Genomic DNA, 20497 nt, shown 5'->3' on the forward strand with positions numbered 1-20497 from the left:
TCAGGAGGCTGAAGCAGGAGAAACATGCCATGAAACCCCAGGGATTTCAATTCAAAGAGTTCAATTAGGAAAAGAGAGTCCAGTGCTTTGGAGTTAGAACGGAAGCAGAAGGTATTATGCAGCACAGTGGCCTAAATGTTTTATTAAATTAAACAAAACAGACACCAACTTTACAATTCAAAATGCTATATTTTTGTTATGAGATAACTTTTGATACATTCTTGTTCAGAATAAAAGGAGATGAACGTCCTTAGAGACCCACGAGCTTTGGGAAATCAGCCTCCCACGGGCGGGGCGATACGTGACATTCTTCCCTGGACAAGCTCCATTTACACCTGCTGCCTGGTCCTCTGTCTGGTCAGTGTTCCCTTTTTACTCTCAAAAGTGTCCCTATTTAAATTGGATTGTGGTGATGGCTGCACAACTCTATCCATTTGCTAAAAATCATTAAATAATGCACTTACCATGGGTAAATTTCGTAGTGTGTAAATTATACCTCAGCAAAGTTGTTTTTATTTATTTATTTTTTACATATTTATTTATTTATTTGGCTGTGCCGGGTCTTAGTTGTGGCACTAGGGATTTTTAGTTGCGGCATGTGGGATCTAGTTCCCTGACCAGTGATCGAACCCGGGTCCCCTGCATTGGGAGTACGGAGTCTTAACCACTGGACCACCAAAGAAGTCCCAATAAAATTGTTTTTTAAAAGTCCTAATTTGAGGGCTTCCCTGGTGGCGCAGTGGTTGAGAGTCCGCCTGCCGATGCAGGGGACACGGGTTCATGCCCCTGTCCGGGAGGATCCCACATGCCGCGGAGCGGCTGGGCCTGTGAGCCATGGCCGCTGAGCCTGTGCGTCTGGAGCCTGTGCTCCGCAATGGGAGAGGCCACAACAGTGAGAGGCCCACATACCGCAAAAAAAAAAAAAAAAAAAGTCCTAATTTGAGTGACAAGTTATATATGACTTGTCCATACGCCATGGCCTCAAGGCCTTAAAAGTGACCAGCTGATCTTCTGCGAAGGACAATTCTTCCAAAGAGTTATTTTTCAGGAATACAGACATTTTTTTTTTTTCCCACTCAGACAGCTTCTCGGCACATGACATGAAAATAGGACCCTCGCCACGTCTCAGAGACCCAACGCCATAGAATTCAATCCTTTACAGCAGCGGTCCCCAACCGTTTTGGCAGCAGGGACAGTTTCGTGGAAGACAATTTTTCCACGGATGGTGAGGGCGATGGTTCGGGTGGTGATGCGAGCGACGGGGAGCGGCGATAAAGCTTCGCTCACTCGCCCACCGCTCACCTCCCGCTGTGCAGCCCGGTTCCTAACAGGCCGCGGACTGGTTGGCACGCGCTCCCATTGACGCTTAATTCGCTCTTAAGTATGAAGGCAGCACCACCACAACTATCCCTATTTGAGGACATCTGGGCCAGTGAGCTGCTCTAACACCATAGGTGGCCTCCGTACGCTTCAAAAGGATACATATAATGTTAAAAGCTTCGGCGTGCTACTGGCTTTAAAAATTAAAGCCAGAAACTTTTCCAACTTCAACTTTAATTCTGGAGTCCAAGGATCCTGAAGGAAAGGAAAAAAAAAAACAAGGAAAAAAAAGAAAAGCACTAGGTCATTAAATGCCAACAAACATTGTCAAGTTGTGGCTTTTAGGGTTAAATAACTCCGCCACAGTTACTGAAATCAGAAGCAAGATGTCTTGCCAGTGGTGTGATGCTGTAAAAAACACGTTTTAGGACATTTCACCAATTCACTTATAGAAGATTCGAGAGCCCACAGCAGGAGGAAAGAAGAGAGTACTTTCATATACAGACAAAAAATAACCCTGTACGTGATTTGAATTTTTCATGTGATTTAAACACAAGCATGATAAGTAACCTTATTATGTTGAATAGCAAAAAGAATGCAGTACGGTTTAGACCGACGTGGCACTGGCAGGAATACACAATTATCTCTAAGAGTCTTACTGAGAGTCTCCAGAAGGAGACTCATTTCCATAAACCTCATCCAGACAAGAGAAACAGAAAGAAGCTGTTATCTGCCTCAAATACTCCATCATGTCCAGCATTATGACATACATCTAGTTTGATTTGTTCCTTAAAAATAAATTATTTATCTCAAATAATGCTCACTGAGAAGGAAAAAACAATGACTCACGTAGTAAAAGAATAAGTGTCACAAGCAATGACCTCTCTCAGGACAATTTTTCTGAGTCTTCAGACAAAAATATCCACCACCTAAACCAAGAAGTTCCACTAAAAAGAAGCTCTGTCACTAAAAATTCATGTCCACTTACCTCTGAGATCCTGTCCCACCTCCCCCAGATCTGCCCATCCTTCCCCATTTCTCCCCCCAGCTCTAATCCTCATCCACGCCTCCCACCCCACCCCATCAAGTCTATCCAGTGCGTTGTCTGACCCTTTGTCTGGCAGAACAACCCCTTTGTTGTCTGGCAGAAAAAATACTGCCAGAAAAGCAGAAAAGTCTGATATTTTTTAAAGATTTTGTAATTTCCCGACACAGCATGATGACTTCATTTCTACTGTGTCTGTTGTGGGTTGAACTGTGTCCCCTAAAAAGACATGTTGAAGCCCTAATCTCCTCAGAATGTGAGGCCAGGGGAACGGGGACATTGCAGATGGAATTAGCTATTAGTGTAAACTCTTAATCCAATATGACTGCTGTCCTTATAAGAAGAAGGGAATTTAGACACAGACACAGAGAGAAGATGGCCACGTAAAGACAGAGCAGAGATCTGGAATTATGCAACCACAAGGCAATAGACACCTGAGGCTACCGGAAGCTGGAAAAGGCAAGGAAGGATCTTCCCCTAGAAACTTCTTAGAGAGCATGCCCCTGCCAATACCCTGATTTCAGACTTCTGGCCTCCTAAACTGTGAGACAATAAATTTCTGTTTTAAACCACCCGGTCTGTGGTCCTTTGTTATAGTAGCTGCAGGAAACTAATAGTGTGCTCCAGCTCAAGGCTCTCTGTGCTCAACCATATAGAAAAGAATCTCAGGAAAGGACTGCTAGATTGGCCAATGTAAACGAAGACATCTTAAAAAACAGAACAAAATAAAATATTTGGGTATCCCTAGACACACTACAGTGAAATTATACAATCTTAAAGGCCAGAGAAAAAAGACAGACCACGTAGAAAGGAACAGCAATTAGACTGACAGTCAACTTCAAAATTGCAACAGTGGGAGCCAGGAGACGAAATAAAAATACCTTCAATGTCCCAAAAGAAAATAACTGTTGGGACTTCCTGGCAGTCCAGTGGTTAAGACTCCGCACTCCCACTGCAAGGGGCACATGTTCGATCCCTGGTCAGGGAATTAAGGTCCCACATGCCGCGTGGCCGAAAAAAAAAAAAAAAGAAAAGAACTGTAAACCTACTATTTTAACCCTATCTGAGAAAGCAATAAAGATGTTTTCAGACAGACAAGAAGTGAAAGAAGGGATCCTCAACTAAAGGAGATTTTAAAGGAATGTACTTAAGGTAGAGGAGAAAATGATCCCAGATGGAAGGTCCTCAGCACAAGATGGAGTAGTAAGCAAACATACTGGTAAACCTAAAGGTAAATCTATACACATACTGACTGCATAAAATAATAAAAATCTCAAACTTGTGGGGTTAAAGTATATAACTAAAATATTTGATGATAATAGCACGTAAGTTGGGAAGGAGATAAATGAGGTTAATGCATTCTAAGGTCCTTGTAATGGTCAGGAAGAGAATAAAGACATTAACTTTAGATTTTATTATGTACACTGAAGTATCTGTGATGACCACTCCAAGAATATATTTAGAGAGTAGGGCTTCCCTGGTGGCGCAGTGGTTGAGAGTCCGCCTGCCGGTGCAGGGGACACAGGTTTGTGCCCCGGTCCGGGAAGATCCCACATGCCGCGGAGCGGCTGGGCCCGTGAGCCATGGCTGCTGAGCCTGTGCGTCCGGAGCCCGTGCTCTGCAACGGGAGAGGCCACAACAGTGAGAGGCCCACGTACCGCAAAAAAAAATAATAATAATAATAATAGAGAGTGGAAAAAGGAAAAAAAATGGAATAAAATGACTCTCCATGAACACTGATGGTCTCTAAACTCCTGAACTCTGAAGAAGAACCTGACCTCTGCCTTGGAACATCAGACCTGCTGAGGCCTTGGAGGGACCCTTCCCTGACGCTGCCAGCTCCTCCTCACCGTGATCTAAGCTGTAGCCACACTGCCATGTCATAATTCTCATAAACAGAAGCCTTGACTGTGAGAAGTTTCACAACTTTCTAACCGTTTTATATTTTCAACCTTCTAGGAGAAGACGGTAAAACTAAATTTGGACTGACCAAAAGAACAAGCACAGAATTCAACTGTGCTACTATACAACAATCGGGCTTTGATGAGCTCAGTCAACTACCTGACCTTCAGTTTAGCAGCTGCTATTCAGGAGTAATGAAATCTGTTTTACTGAATTATAGCAGGAACTGAAATGTACTGAGCTTGGAAGAGCCGCATCCATTGTTCAATGGCAGGGGAGTAAGCACCATACAAATTCTTGGAAACAGTGTGAGAGCTTTAGAAAAAGTATCTAGTTATATCAAAATATTTGTCTCTAAATACTTTTCAATAAACCTCTCAGTGGGACATATTAATTTTAGTAAGTCAACAAAAATTACCTTAATAGGTAAATCTTATTCATAAATATTATTCTAAAATGTCAACAAGTTGAAGTATAACAATTAAAAGATCTATAGGCAAATAGTCTGATGGTAATATAGTACACAATCAAGTAACCAAATATATACCGAGCAAGTGAGAATTTTAACACATATCAAAATATACATGGCCAGTGATTGTGTAAAGTAGCCTAGTTTTTTTTCAGGCTACTAATTTTCATTGTAATTGAATAAGTTATTGTTTCAATACTGCAGAAGTATACACAGAATGATTTAAGAGGTTAGTATATTTTAAAATATTTTGTCAGTCTGGGTTAACAAGTCTTGGTGCAACCACAAAAAAGCACATTTTATAGCACAAGAAAAGTTTGTTAAAGCAAATTACCTGTACATTCTTTTAAAATACAACATAACACAAGCAAATTTTAGCCTTTTTACAGCATCATTCAGAAACCACCAGTGTATACAAGGTGAAACTGCCATGCTGCCCAGGATCTGAGATAAGATTCGGAGGTGGTCACTTACCTGGAAAAGCTCTTTAAATGAGGGGTGTACCATGGGATTGGGAACAAAAGGCAGGGCATAGAAAGGGAGAAACTCCGTGGTCTGGCTCAGCACTGCCCCTTTGGTCTCCAGGTAGGTTTTGAAGTAAGAAATCCTTTCATCCATTTCCTCTTTGTCCTGCGAGGAAGGGAGGATGCTCGTTTGAGATCTCCTGCTTGACGCCGGCTCACCTGTTCACCTGTCCTCTCTCCGAGGCTCCTTCAGTTCCAGCCACGTCGCTGGCATCCTCCCCGTCTGGCCCAGCCTGCGTGCTGTCACCAGTCATCCTAACATCACCCCTATTTCGCCCCTTCGTGAAACTGTCAGGAATATCAGAGAACTAGATATATGATACACACAGTTCAAATGCTGCCTTCTCAATCTATAGTTACCATTTTCTCATATCCTTAAAATTCTTCATAAACATCATTCTTAATGGGAGGACAAAACCTCATCTTGTGGGTCTATCATAATTTATTTAACCAATTCCCCCATTATTAGATATGTACATTGTTTTCATAGTTCAGATATCAGAAATAACTATTTGTCTGCATTCCTGTGATTTCCTTACGAGAGGTTTTTAAGGGTGAACAGTTACTGTTTTTAACATGGAACGCTTCACGAATTTGCATGTCATCCTTGCGCAGGGGCCATGCTAATCTTCTCTGTGTCGTTCCAATTTTTTTTTTTTTAGTATATGTGCTGCCGAAGAGAGCACTTAAAGGTGAATAGTTTTTAGAAACGGAAGTTTTCCATATCATTATTCCTTTCCTTTATTAGGCTAACTAAGAGGTGATCTTGCCTGCTTCATTGCTTCCAGGTGTAATCCCAGGCAAGTCCCCCCCCCACCCCCGCCAAGGGTTTCCATTTCCTCCTGGGCCTCAACGAGAAGGTCCACCCTGGCCTCGCCTGTTACGTCCCTCAAGGCCTCATACACAGGCCAATTCTCATCAGTGCATCTCACTTCACCTACACCGTGAAGCCCACCGGACTTAAAAAATTTATTGATCTTTTTATCTTACAGAAAAATGGAAAAATTAGAAAATAAAAATAAATACAAAGAAAATGAAAAGTCTCCCACAACGGCACCCACAGGAGTCCTATCTTAAGGAACAGCCTTCCAAGAATGGCTCCCACAATGTGCTGTAAAGCTGCTCCCCCTACCACTGGGCCTTCCTGTGGCCCCCTGACATTTAATAAGTTAACACAGGTCCTGGGGGCAGTAGCCAAGGCGTGGAGAAGCCACGAAACAAATGTGCGTGGTCCGATGTCAGCCTGGCCTGCTCCCCTTCTGTCATTCCCTTTGTGTCCCAAGGTTCACCCGCAGAGCAGTTTGCGGCTGCTCCCCTCTCCCCTTCACAGCTACAGTCCCACACCTGCAGGAAAAGACTGCAGAAGCTAAATTCAACTTATCACTCAAATGAACTTTCACAGACGGACATACCATTTTTCCACTGTTTAAGCTTAAATTTATCTTCTAATATATGGTCAAAAACGTGGTCTAAACATGTATTCTCTTAGACATACATGTCTTGAGGTATTCAGGAAAATGATGTAGCTTTCATTACAGAAGTGATTAACTTTCCATGCAAATTAGAAAATAAACTGCTGGGAATGAGATAGAAAATCATTCATCAGGATGTAAGACACCTACTCCTTAGAAGCAATATGATAAAATGGCCACAAAACTAAATTAATCCTCATTTGCAAAACATAACAGCTAACATTCTCCTTTAACACACCATTTGGACCAACCCACGCCATAAGGTGAACCTACAGGTCTCCCCGTGGAGTGTTTCAGAAGATAGATGGCAAAATGGATGTGTAGGTAGAATTCCAATTTCTGGGCGAGGGAGTCGCCAGCCCGGATGGAACAGGGAATGTGCCCCTCCCACAAATCGAAGAACACCTTCTGGTCTCCACTGTCAAACGCAGCAAGGAGGTCCTTCTGTGGAAAAGACATCAGAGTGAAGCCTGGTCATAGGGATGCCCCTTCTCTCAACACCCCGAATCCTCACACCCTCCCACTACCTTGGATACCGATATACTCCATCGTTTCAGTGTGAGCAAAATTAAGTCTCCTTTTCAGAGGTAAGGGATAGGAAATAGAGATCCAGAGGGCTTCAGACTGCCTAGGCTGAGATTCCTACAGACCTACCCTGGTTTTCCACTGCTCTGCAACATCACATCTGAGCATTCTAAAGAACAGATACAACATTTAAGGTCTCTGAAATGGAAGGAATCAGGCATAGGCCAAAGATTGAGCCCAGAGACTCATAGGCAAATGAATACATTGAGGTCGCCCTTTGGACTTGCTGACCCACTGCATGCAACTGATGAGAACAGGCCAGACCTAGAGCCCAGCCAGACCTCAGTGGAACAACCTCATACCTATGGAAAGTTGCTGACACCACAACTGCCAAGTCCCTGAGCGCCTGGGAGCTCAGCCACACGGAACAGTCGATCCCAGGCCTGGGAGGTGGGTGTTGTCACGTGCCCTCTGTTGCTAGAAACATGTCTGGCAGAGAGGGCAGTGTGGGAAGCAACCACAGAGCCCAACACACGCAGGTAGTGACTGCCCGGGCCCTCCCCTTCCAGGAACAAGGAAGCCTGGGCTGGAGATGGAGGAGGGTGCACAGGCCCGGCACCAACCCGACCTCGGAGCTGTGCCAGTCTGACTATGTGGGGCAGAGGCAGCTTCCTGACTCGCCATGCAATAGCTGAAACAGAGAATTCTGGAGAAAGGTGGTGGCAGTTCCCATGTCACCTGTCTCACAGGAAAAATGATAACTGATCCATCACAAATACCTGCTGCATAATTTTGCAGATTTAGGTATAAGGCAGAATCAAAAGAACTTCCTGTGACTCATATTATTTTCCTTTTTGTATCAAATGCCCAAGATCCTCAGACCTACATTTTGTGCTCAACTGCAAAAGCTTTTCTTGGAGTGCATTTTCTATAGAATCACCAGTTTCCCAACCCATCACCACCATTATTTACCACCATTATTTGGTCATTGTTGTTTTATACTTTTTTTAATGGTTTTACATTTTTTCTGTAAAACTGTCTTTTTTTTAAGGTTACATATTCTATTTGTTTATAATCAAACTTTTTAACATTATAAAATGGAAATGTACAGAGAACAATGTTACATTGTTTGGTCATCCTTAAGTCAAAGACATTCACTGATAAGGAATCTTCCACTGTGAATCTTACAAAAATGTTCTCTACGTCACGTGACCGAGAACAACTGTCTCTGAATATTACCTTAGTCTGGAAGGGATTGGCATACATTTGAAAGAAACTCAGAATTTTTCAAAATAAGCCCTACAATGAAATTCTACCTCTTCAAAACTGGCCTCTTTCTGTCTCTCAGCCCTGGAAACAGTGAAGGACACCTGGTCAGCAATTGCAGGCAGGGCGGGTACCAAAGTAAAGCAGAAGCAGCTAAGCACCGCCACCTCTGGAAGAAACTGGGGGAACCTGGCCAGAGGATCCCCTTTTCTTGTCACTGACCGATGCAAAGGTGGAGGGGAGCCTCCCAAGGGTGTGCTGCTGGGGCCCGGCCCCGCCCCAGGCTCACCTCTGCTGAGCTCTGAGCGAACCCTGCGAGCCACTCTGGGGAGGACTGTCCTGCAAGAGGTCCAGTGACTGTGTGAATGAGGTGACCACAGACTCTCGTGGGTATTTTAAAGCTTGGAGTCAAGGTACTTTCTTAACATGGCTTGGCAAAGGAAGTCTATGTGTCAAATGGCCCATCTACACTTTATTCTAAACTCTACATTTGTAGACCTGGGACTACAAACCTTTACTGTGCCATAATACTCCCAATTTATGAATCATATTCTGTACCTGGAAATAGTCCCTGCATTTAAAATAATATCTACACATAAAGCAATCCAGTGTTACAACTCATAGGGTCACAAAATATTAACTTCTCAAATATAAACCATGATCACAGCCAGCATTATGAAGATTAGAAAATTTACACACCACCAATAATCACCTATAAACACACACACACACACACACACATTCTTACAGAACTGTGCTTAGGGAAACTCTCCCTTTGTTGAGTGCCAACTTAACAAATGTCCCTAAGTCACTGCTCCAGGGATTTTTGTTTGGGAAATGTGCAATGGCAGGACACAGCTGTTTACTGAATGAGCAGAAAAGACAGGCTTCTCACAATCAGAAAGTTTCAAGGTCTTTCAAGTTAAGTACAGCCTCTGTTTCCATGTCTAATAATGACTAGATTCTTGTTTCATGTTCTGAAAAGTTTGCTCCAGGGTTGGGAGGTGTCATCAGGCTGCCCGATGCATCAATGACAGAAGAGCCTGTGTCTGAAGTGGTGGCAGCTCAGAATCCAGGTGCGTGAGGACTGGAGGGGCACTGGGTCGGGGGCCATTGCGACGGTGCCCCCGCTCAATGGTACCCCGTGCCAGGCCACTGGGGAGTCGGGCTGTGGCCTGACCTCCAGCTACTCAGTGGGACTCTCAAACAGAGTCTCATATTTTTCTTAGAAGTATGTCTATTGAAACAAATAAATTTATTAAAATAATAAAATCATGAAAAGCTGAAATACGCTGCCTCAGGAAACGGTATGTTCTCTTGTCACTGGATGTATTCATGGTGAATCAATCACTTACCTAGAATGTTACAAATGGGATGGAGCATCAAATAATGGTTGAAATGAGGACTTTTAAGATCCTGTCTAACCCTGAGAGTTGAGGACCATGTAATATCTGCCCTTTGCAGCCCCCTGCGACAGGCTCACAGCTGCCCAGGCCTTCCTTTGAAAGGATGCTGCCTTGCATATGGCCCTCGCTCCCTGCCCGCTCCGACCTCCCCAAACTAGAAGGCAAGCACCATGAGGGCAGAGATTTTGTTTTGTTTTGTTCACTGCTGTGTCTCCAGTACCTGGAATTAATAACCTAAAACTCCTCAGAATGGGGACCACATTTGTCTTAGTTTCTAAGCATTGCATGGTTTCTTCTTTTCCTTCTTGCCAAGAAATGTATGTGAAAGATCTTATGTCGCCACCCATTTCCTAGGATACAGGGATTTGAAAATGACATTACTTATTTATCCATAAACATCTGCACAGTCTAACAGTCACTGTGCCCAGGTCCCAGAAATATTCCAACATTCTCTAATGGCAGCATTTCTTACAAATTTGGAGCATCTTGTTTATCTACAGAAATCAAAAAAAGTAAAATGTTACCTGGATTATCGATGATTTGGAGTCCCTTAAAGAGCCACATGCTGATTTAGATAACGGTTTTCCTTTTATTTTGCATTCTTTTGAAAATGTTTTCAAGGTGTCTTCAAATTCGGCAAAATCTAAATACTATTTAAAAGAGCACATAAATGTATATATATTTCTCTGTTTTAACATCAACAAAGTAACCATCTTTGATGTAATTGTACCAGCTCAATATTACCACAAAATTTATAATGGGGTTAATGAACTGTCATCTTTGGGAGAAGTAATTTGGGATTCAGCTTAGAATTTACTTATTGATATACACACTAAAAAACTAGAAAGACAGTATCATAGAAAACATTTATTTACAGAAAATAAATTTGTTTTTAGAAGGAAAATGTGAGCTGCATTATCATTTATTTTTTTATTTTTTAATTTTGGCCCCGTCGCACGGCTTGCAGGATCTTAGTTCCCCGACCAGGGATCGAACCCATGCCCTCGGCAGTGAAAGTGCAGAGTCTTAACCACTGGGCCACCAGGGAATTCCCTTATTATAATTATTAATAGAAAATAAGATGATATGTGCAGCAGCCTGAAAAAGGCAAAAGTGATCAAAGGACCTGATGGCTTTGGGTCTAGTAGGTCTCTGGGAATTTGTTACTTGAAACAGAGGGATTAGAGGTAATGCCTGCCCCTAAGAACAAAAGGTAAGTCATTAAAAGATGGGCCATGTCGGGCTTCCCTGGTGGCGCAGTGGTTGGGAGTCCGCCTGCCGATGCAGGGGACACGGGTTCGTGCCCCGGTCTGGGAGGATCCCACATGCCGCGGAGCGGCTGGGCCCGTGAGCCATGGCCGCTGAGCCTGCGCGTCCGGAGCCTGTGCTCCGCAACGGGAGAGGCCACAACGGTGAGAGGCCCGCGTACCGCAAAAAAAAAAAAAAAGATGGGCAATGTCATCAGCCACCTTCCAGCACTAATGATCCCCGCCCCACCCCGTCCTGAAGCGCCCCTCTGCCTTGTGTTAGTGACATGCACTACTTCCACTGCTGCTCTCCACACTTCTCTGCCCTTCTTTGCTGTTTGTGTCCGTCGTAACTTTCTGTTTCCACCTCCTCTAACTGTGGCTATTTCTCCAGGCCCTATCCACAATCCTCTGCTGTGACAGCTTTGAAAATTTATTCATGATCACACCAAATTCCAAAGTTGCATTCCCAGGGTGGATGCCGTATCCTTGCTCCACGGCCATGTCTCTCAACGCCTGATGGACAGTTTAACCACACAGTAAAACAGCAGCAACCATTTCTTTGGCACCAACTCTATGCCAGCCCCTGCTAAAGGCAGTAGAGAATACCAAAAAGCATAAGGCGTGGGTCTTATCCTTCGAAAGCTTTCAGTGTAGGACACCTAAATGTCCATTAATAGGCAACAAGTTAAATAGATGATGATGCAGCCTCTCAGTGAAATACTCTACAGCATTCAGAGGTATGAGGCAGATCACGGGAAGAGGTTCATGATGCACTACTGTTGATAGAGGAAAACAGTGTGTGTGGTATCATCACATCTTGTAAAACAAACTATAGGCGTGTGAATATATTTTGAACACTCATAGAAAAAATTCTGGAAAGGTAATAGACTAAGCCATTAACAGTGGTCACTGCAGGAGGGAAATTCACTGTTTATACCTCTATACTGTTTGAATCTGTTACCATGAGCATGTGTTGCCTTTATAACTTTCTTTAAAGGAATTCTAAAAAGCAGCTTTACAATTTCAGTTTAGTTATGAAAACAAAATATAAATACATGGAAAATTATAAAAAGGAAAACAGATAACTGTAATGTAATGATAGAAACATTACAAGGCATTACAGAATTTCCTGCATTGTAAAATACAAGCTTTACAAGTTTTCAAGACCTTTTTCTGTGACCTGTGTTTTGTAAAACATACCTCTTTCACTAGTCCAAGTAATTCTGATTCATGAGCCAGAAGATCCCCCATATTGAACCGTTACTGTTAATTCTCACAGCAAAAATCTCTACAAGGCAAAAACATAAGACAAAGGCTATCATTCCAACTACCTGTAAAATAACAAAAATATAGCTGTAGTGGGCAGAATAATGGCTCCCGTGTCCTAATCCCCAGAACCTATGAAAATATTAGGTTGCATAGAAGGGGTGGATTAAGGCTACAGATGGAATTACGGTTGCTGATTAGCTGACCTTAAAATAGGGAGAGTAGCCTGGATTATCTGGTGGACCCAACATAATCACAGGGGTCCTCATCAGGGAAAGAGGGAAGCAAGAAGGTTAGCGTCAGAGTGATGCAGTGGGAGAAAGACTCAACCCGCCGTTGCTGGCCTTGAAGATGGAGGAAGGGCCGGGAGCCAAGGAATGCAGGCGGCTTCTAGAACCTGGGAAAGGTAATAAACTGATTCTCCTCTGGAGCATCCAGAGAAGAACAAGCCCTGCCAACACCTTGAGTTTAGTCCAGTGAGACCCATTTCAGCCTTCTGACCTCCAGAACTGTAAGACAATAAATCTGTGTTGTTTTAAGCCACTAAATTTATGGTAATTTATTACAGTAGCACTAGGAAATACAGTGGTTAAAGTCAAAAGTAATTCTCTCTCTTCTATGACAACTACTTAAAATGAATGTGATCAAGGACTGGAGGGTGGTATAAATGAGACAGTCAAGGATTGCTGGTGAGAGTGAGGAAGATTATTTTTCTTATTTAGAGTTTTCTAACATGCTATCATGTGGTATGTGTAATTCAAACAGTCAAGAGCATAAAGTGTATTTAGAACAAAATAGAGTGTAATGATAAAGTCAATTCATTTACTTTAAGAAAGGATACACACTAGAATTAGTCTGATGGAAAAAACACAGAGTCACTAATCCCTCGTTCTGCTTCCAAGTAAAAAACATTAAACCCAGAAATAGAGTCACAGATGTAGAAAACAAACTTATGGTTACCAGGAGGGAAAGTGGGGGGAGGGATAAATTGGAAGACTGGGATTGACATATACACACTACTATATATAAAATAGATAACTAATAAGGATCTACTGAATAGCACAGGGAACTCTACTCAATACTCTGTAATGACTTATATGGGAAAAGAATCTTAAAAAAGAGTGGATACATGCATATCTATAACTGATTCACTTTGCTGTACGCCTGAAACTAACACAACACTGTAAATCAACTATACTCCAATAAAAAAATACAAAATAAAAAGTTTCTAAAAAATGCAAAAAAAAAATTAAACAGTCACAAAAAGATATCAGGTACTGCTTAAAAGAAATCTTTAATGTCACCCGAAGTCCGTAATCATTCAGCCTTACGCTATCGGAAGAGGAGGTGGTGTGCATTTACACAAGTGTTAACACAAGGTTCATACACCAGAGAATTTATTAGGTCAGTTTTTTAAAAATTAAGTGCAAGAATGCCCAACATCTTTTATATTTTCAAAACACTTAAATAAATAAAACGTCATGAACTTTTTTAAAGTAATTCTTTCTTCTCTTCCTGCCACCCCTCCCCAAGGTGTACCCAAAGCAGCCATTCCCTGGACCCCACTCCCAGTCTCCTCCCCCGGGCTGCTTGCCCATAACCTCAGAGGAATTACAAAGCCTGGGCTCTAATGCTAACTCTGCCATTCACTGGCACCTGTTCTGGGGCAAATCACTGGAACCTGTTTCTATCTGTAAAATAAAATGGAGAATTTATCAGATCTCTTCTAGTTCTAAGAATGCATGATTTGGCACTTCCCTGGGGGTCCAGTGGTTAAGACTCCACGCTCCCAATGCAGGGGGCCCAGGTTCAATCCCTGATCAGGGGACTAGATCCCACGTGCATGTTGCAACTAAGAGACTAAGTTCACGTGCCACAACTAAGGAGCCCTTGAGCCGCAACTAAGAGCCAGTGCAACCAAATAAATAAATAAATATTTAAAAAAAAGAATGCATGATTCTGTAGCCTTACATTTTTCTGCCCATAACAGTGCATTTAGTTTGAAATATTTGAACACAAGTCCAGAAGACAAAATTTAGAAATCTCCCCCTTTTCATTCTCTCTGTCTCCCCGTCACTGTCTCGTGCCTTCGTCTCTCCCAAGGTCCCTCCACACCACCTCCCATCACCTCCCTCTCCACCTCACTCCAATGTCTAAGCTACAACAAGTGATCTTTCCCCTCCTGTTTTCGACCCTCCCGTGGTTCCACCTCTAGATGAAGGCCAGGCTCCTTCGGCCCAACTCTCATCTCAAAGTCTACACCACTTGGCCTCCAACACTCTTCCTTTTGCTCCATAGGCTTGAGCCACGTGGGCCACCGGGCAGTTCCAGTGCACACCCGCTGGACCCGCCCTGCACATGCCTGCCCTCCCTGAGGGCTCTGCTTTCACTGCCCCCTCTGCCTCGTGGCCCCTCCTCCAGGCATCCACTTCCCACTCAGGTCTCTGCTTCAAAGTCACCCCCTCAGAGCCTTGCCCTGACCACCCTCCCTAAGGAGCCAGCCCCCGGTCACTTCCTACCCCTTCTGCTGCTTTACGTTTCTCAGCAGCACTAAGCACCCCCTGACAGGAACATCCTTCCATTAACATATCTGCTCACTGTCGCTCCCACCCCGGGGTACAGATTCCATGAGGAAGACACACGTTCACTTGGCATCCCCAGTGCCTGGACCAGTGCCTGGCACACTGTGGGTGCTCAAAATTACTTACTGAGCCAATGGAAAGAATTTCAGATATGAAGAAAATACGGCAAGGAAGGAGACAGACAGCGGAGGAGGGGGTCTGGGGACATTTTAGAAAGGGTGGTCGGGGGACTTCCCTGGTGGTCCAGTGGTAAAGAATCTAACAATGCCGGGGAGGTGGGTTCGATCCCTGGTCAGGGAAGATCCCACATGCCACGGAGCAACTAAGCCCGTGCGCCACAACTGCCGAGCCTGCGCTCTAGAGCCAGCAAACCACAACTACTGAGCCCGCGTGCCACAACTACTGAAGCCCACACGCTGCAACTAATGAAGACCGCGTGCCTAGAGCCCGTGCTCCGCAACAAGAGAAGGCACTGCAATGAGAAGCCCGCGCACCGCAACGAGGAGTAGCCCCTGCTCGCCGCAACTAGAGAAAGCCCGCGCGCAGCAACACATGCAGCAACGAAGACCCAATGCAGCAAAAATAGAAAAAGAAAAAAAGAGGAAAGGGTGGTCGGAGGAGGCCTCCCTGGGAACAGGAGTGGTGAGCAGCGATGTGAGAGAGCAGGCACTTCCCAGACCTGTGCAGACAGATTTGCAAGTGCTAAGGCTGCGGGTGCTGGGGTAGGGGTGCCGCTAGGGCAGAAGAGCAGGCACGCTGTGGAGGCAACGAGGTGCCAGGGCCCAGTCCAGTAGGACTCGTGTAGGGGACTAGCCGGGCCGTTAGCCGGGCACAACGGGAGGCCGGGAGGGGGCTGACCCAACCTGGCTCACGTCTTGTAGGGAGCGCCATGTCTGCCGGGCCAAGAAGAGACTGCAGGGCCCCATGAGAGGAAACGGGCGGTGAGGGGAGTTCGGACGAGCGACAGGAACCGTGTGAGGTGCTCTGGTTCCAGGTGTAAAGGCGTAAAGGCAGAGGTGGCCGGCTGCTGCTGGACTGGGTGTGGCATGTGAGGCGACAGGTGAAGGACGACACCTGGGGCCTGAGCAGTTGGGTGAAGGGTCAGCCACTCACTGATCTGGGGAAACTGGGGAGGGACGGTCTGAGAGCTAAATCAAGAGCTCTGTTCCGGCCCTAAATCTGAGATGCGGAGCCGACATTCACGTGGGGGCGCTGAGAAGGCTGACGGAGCGCAGGCAGCAGCGGGAGCCGGGGAGGACGTTCGGAAGTCGTCCGCGCAAAGATAGCCGTTCGGCGGATGAGCACCCCCGCCCCGGGCAGAAAGTGCAGCTGGAGAGGAGGACAGGCCCAGGCTGAGCCCTGGGGCCCTCGGTACTGCGGCGTCAGCGAGAGGGCAGACTAAGCAAGAACAGAGACTTGCTGGGAGACACGACCAGGACACTGGGACACTCTGGAAGCCCAGTGAAGGTGCTTCCCACGTCGACTGCGCCTGCGCGTGGTCAAGGGACATCAGGACAGGAGAACTAATCCCTGGATTTGGCAAAATGGAGCTTGGCTGTGACCTTGATAAGAGCAGTGAGGACATGTGCCTGACTGGAAAGGGTTAAAGAGAGAAAGGGAAGTAAGGAAGGAGAGACAAAAAGGGCAGGAGAGGTGGCATGGCGGCTGGAAAGAGATGGGAGGTTTTTTTTAAGAAGGAAGATGTTGTAAGCAGCGTGTTTGTACGTTGATAGGAGTGACCCAGTTAGAGAAGGAAAAGTGGGTGAGGCAGGAGAGAGAGGAGATGGTTAAGGAAGCAATGTCCTTGATGCGGCCAGTGTCCAGTGAGGGCTGGGCCTCACACAGGGATGGGGACAGGACATCTCCTGACAGAGGGATGGCAGAGGATATGGGTAGTGACCAAAGAAATGGACAGATTTAGTGATGAGAAGCAAAACAAGAAACAAGGTCATCAGCTGAGAGCAAGAAGCAAGTTGGTAGTTTGAAGAGAAGGGAAGGTGGGAACCAAATCAACTATGGAAACCCGGCAGGATTTCCAGTATTGAGAGTCTGCTTAAGATACATGGTCTCGAGGGACTTCCTTGGTGGTCCAGTAGTTAAGAATCCGCCTTCCAATGCAGGGGACATGGGTTTGATTCCTGGTCGGGGAAATAAGATCCCACATGCTGTGGGGCAGGGGTCCGCAGCCCCCAGGCCTCAGACCGGTACCAGTCCGTGTCCTGTTAGGAATCGGGCTGCACAGCAGCAGGTGAGCGGCAGGCGAGTGAGCGAAGCTTCATCTGCTGTTTCCCACGGCTCCCCATTGCGTGCATTACCGCCTGAACCATCCCCCACCCCGTCCATGGAAAAACTGTCTTCCACGGACCCGGTCCCTGGTGCCAAAAAGGTTGGGGACTTGCTGTGGGACAACTAAGCCCACCCTCTGCAACTACTGAGCCCGCGCAGTCTGGAGCCTGCGCGCCACAAAGAAGGACCCCCACCACCACCCATGCCGCAACAAAGATCCTGTGTGCCACAACTAAGACCCGACACAGCCAAATAGATAGATAAATAATAGTAAAAAAACAAAAAAAGATACATGGACTTGAATCCCAAACAGAACCAGTCTGCACCATTTTGCACTTTTCTCCAGCCACTTTCAGCTGTCTGAGTTAGGTTAACAGGGTGAGGCTTTTGCAGGAGAGGGGAAAGAGAAAACAAACATAACAGCGATGGAGCATTGAAGTTAAGCCACGTTAAAGATGGGGGGGAGGGCTTCCCTGGTGGCGCAGTGGTTGAGAGTCCGCCTGCCGAAGCAGGGGACACGGGTTCGTGCCCCGGTCCGGGAAGGTCCCACGTGCCACGGAGCGGCTAGGCCTGTGAGCCATGGCCGCTGGGCCTGCGCGTCCGGAAACTGTGCTCTGCAACGGGAGAGGCCGCAGCAGTGAGAGGTCCGCGTACCGCAAAAAAAAAAAAAAAAAAAAAAAAAAAAATATATATATATATATATATATATATATATATGGGGGGAGGGAAGGTGCATAAGGGGGTTGTAAGGCAGTGAAAAAGTAATGGGTCAAAGACCTACTTCAGAGGCACATCAAAGTGAGCTTGAAAGATAGAAGGTGGTGCTCAGAGAGCGGGATGAATAGTTCAAATCAAGATTTTGAAGGTGGTGCAGTAATAAAAAGCTCATGACCACAGAAGTGGGCAAATGAGGAGGATGGAGGAAAAAGATGCCTATAAGTAAGGAGGACGAAGAAACGTGTGCAGCCAGAATTCAGAAACCCCTCAAAATGAAGCAGAGCAGGTGGAGACGTAGACGGCAAGCCAGGCGCTGCAGTCTTCAAGGGAAACAACCGTGGTAAAGCCCATGGCATGGACTTCAAAGGTGGGGGGGTAGGGGGTGACGGGGAAGTAGCAATGAGGAGCAAGCAGGACCCCCTGCCTGCCAGTTACACATGGTGTGAGGAGAAAGACAGCTACTGTCTGAGGACCACCCACCTCTCCAGCCTTCCTCTGGACCAACCACCACCCCCAGTCCCTGTTCCCATCCCGGCTCCATTCTTACTTCCCCATATGAGGCCCCAGTAATACTGAACTCCCGGCCATTCCTCCTTACAAAATGCTCTTTCATGATTCTACGCCCTTGGATGTACTCTTCTTCACCTCGTGGGCAAATTTGACACATCATAGTCAGGGCTTGACCTCCTTCACGAAGTCTTCCAGGAACCCCTCTCCTTCCTTCCCCATGAAGGCAATTCTCTCTCCTCTGGGGTACCTCTATATCCTACATTTACGTCTGTTATACTTATTACCCTATTTAAAAAGGCAGGCAGCTGTATTTAAATTGTATCTCTAGAACCTAGCAGAGTGCCTGGTAGGCACCCAAGACACGTGATAAATAAATGAAGCCCAAGCAGAGGGAAAAGCATTTTGAAGGCCCTGGAACAAGAAAACTTTGTTGTCTTGAGAACTCAAGCTCCTTTCTACCTCAGGGCCTTTGCACACATTGTTCTGTCTGCCTGCAACACTCATCCCCTCTCTTTCTTCACCTGGCTAAGCCCTGTGCTTATAAACATCACTTCGTCAGAGAAATTCTTCATGACCATCTTTTGAATAAGATTCTGCTATGATCATCTGTCAGTGAATGTGAGCCATCATTGGGTATTCTATTACTCTGACATTCTTAAAAATTACAGAATTTTCTGTACACTTTTATATCATAATAAGTTCACTTATTGAGGGCTTATTGTATGCCATGCAAAACGCTTTGCATTTAATTTTCACAATAAACCTGAACGATGAATATGATTTGTATTCTCCTTTTACAGATGAGGCAGCTGAGGCTCAGGGAGGTTAAGGTGCTCCCAATAACTCAACTAGTAAGTAACAAAGTGGGACTTTAAATCCAGACTGATATTAACCACTACACAGTATTACCCCAAAGTTTGGACCACTCAATCAGAATCACCTGGGATGCTTGCGAAAATGAAAATTCCTAGCATCACTCTGAACTTACTGAACACAATGCCCAGAAATTGTTTTACACAATCTCTCCCGATGACTATTATGCACGTTCAAGTTTGAGAACCACGGCTTTACTTTATGCAAAAACTAGAGAAAACTTCTTCAATCACTCTTGAGGATTGCAGTGGCAGCTTCTGATTTCTATATAATAGGGATTTAGGGCCTACGAGCTGGTTGAATAAGGGGAAGACTATGGGATTTGTCTGGAAGACGAATTTGAATAGGAAGCATCCTCGTTTTTCTTAGATTGGATGAAGTCTGGACTCAACCTGGGTGCCTGGGGAGAGCAGTTAGCTGATGGAGATAACGGAAGGGATGGATCTAAAAGCCCCAGGCCACCCACTCGTGCCGCCACTCCCCAGCTGGACGACATGGAGCCCCCTTCAAGCTTGGCTCACTGAAGCAAAGATCAGGGACTACTTGTGGGAAGCAGCTGGGCCTGTCCTCGGGATATCCAGGCAGCCGCCTCGGGCCCACAAAGTCCAGGACAGCAGTCGAAAAGTGGGGTCATCCGGCAGCGGCTGCTGAGTTGGCGCGTCGGGGTTTTCCTCTGGGGAGAGGGCTCAGCAGAGCCTCGGCCCTCTGGCCCATCACCACTCCTCCCCGCCCGGGGACGGCGGGCTCGGGGGTGGCCCGGCCGCGTCGGGGGACGAGCTTACCTGCTGCTCTGACGCGGGCACACGCGCCTACCCTGCCCGGCTGCCCCTTGTCCAGCCGTCGCCCCGGCAACCGCCGCCGCCTGCCTGGCACCACGTGGAGCAGCGTAGCCAATCACCGGACGCGACCTGCGCGGAGCATCCTGGGACAAACGGCGGAGCCTAGGGGGCTAAGCCCCGGGGCTTCCAGGCGGCGGAAGTGAAGTCGCGGCTCGCAGTTTAGACTCCGCTGCGGGTTGCACGATGCTGGGTGGCGTCACCCGTCCTCCTCTCCACAACTTCCCATTGGTTCATTTCCACAAATA

General features: G+C 46.0%; 1 protein-coding gene across 2 annotated transcripts in view; it reads right to left on the minus strand.

Moving 5' to 3' along the window:
• ARMC9 (armadillo repeat containing 9) overlaps positions 1–20280 on the minus strand; it is a 143453-nt gene extending 123173 nt beyond the window's left edge. For both annotated transcript variants that reach the window (XM_082631085.1, XM_082631084.1), the window contains exons 1-6: positions 20196–20280; positions 12380–12467; positions 10454–10579; positions 7006–7176; positions 5211–5366; positions 1483–1575 (exon numbers count right to left, since the gene is read on the minus strand). In XM_082631085.1, coding sequence (XP_082487211.1) covers positions 1483–1575; positions 5211–5366; positions 7006–7176; positions 10454–10579; positions 12380–12430 — 597 coding nt within the window. In that variant the 5' untranslated portion in view covers positions 12431–12467; positions 20196–20280. The remainder of the gene's footprint in view (positions 1–1482; positions 1576–5210; positions 5367–7005; positions 7177–10453; positions 10580–12379; positions 12468–20195) is intronic.
• Positions 20281–20497: the final 217 nt, after the last annotated feature.

The sequence above is a fragment of the Mesoplodon mirus genome, assembly GCF_964341445.2.
Source record: "Mesoplodon mirus genome assembly, chromosome: 8".
Lineage (NCBI taxonomy): Eukaryota > Metazoa > Chordata > Mammalia > Artiodactyla > Ziphiidae > Mesoplodon > Mesoplodon mirus.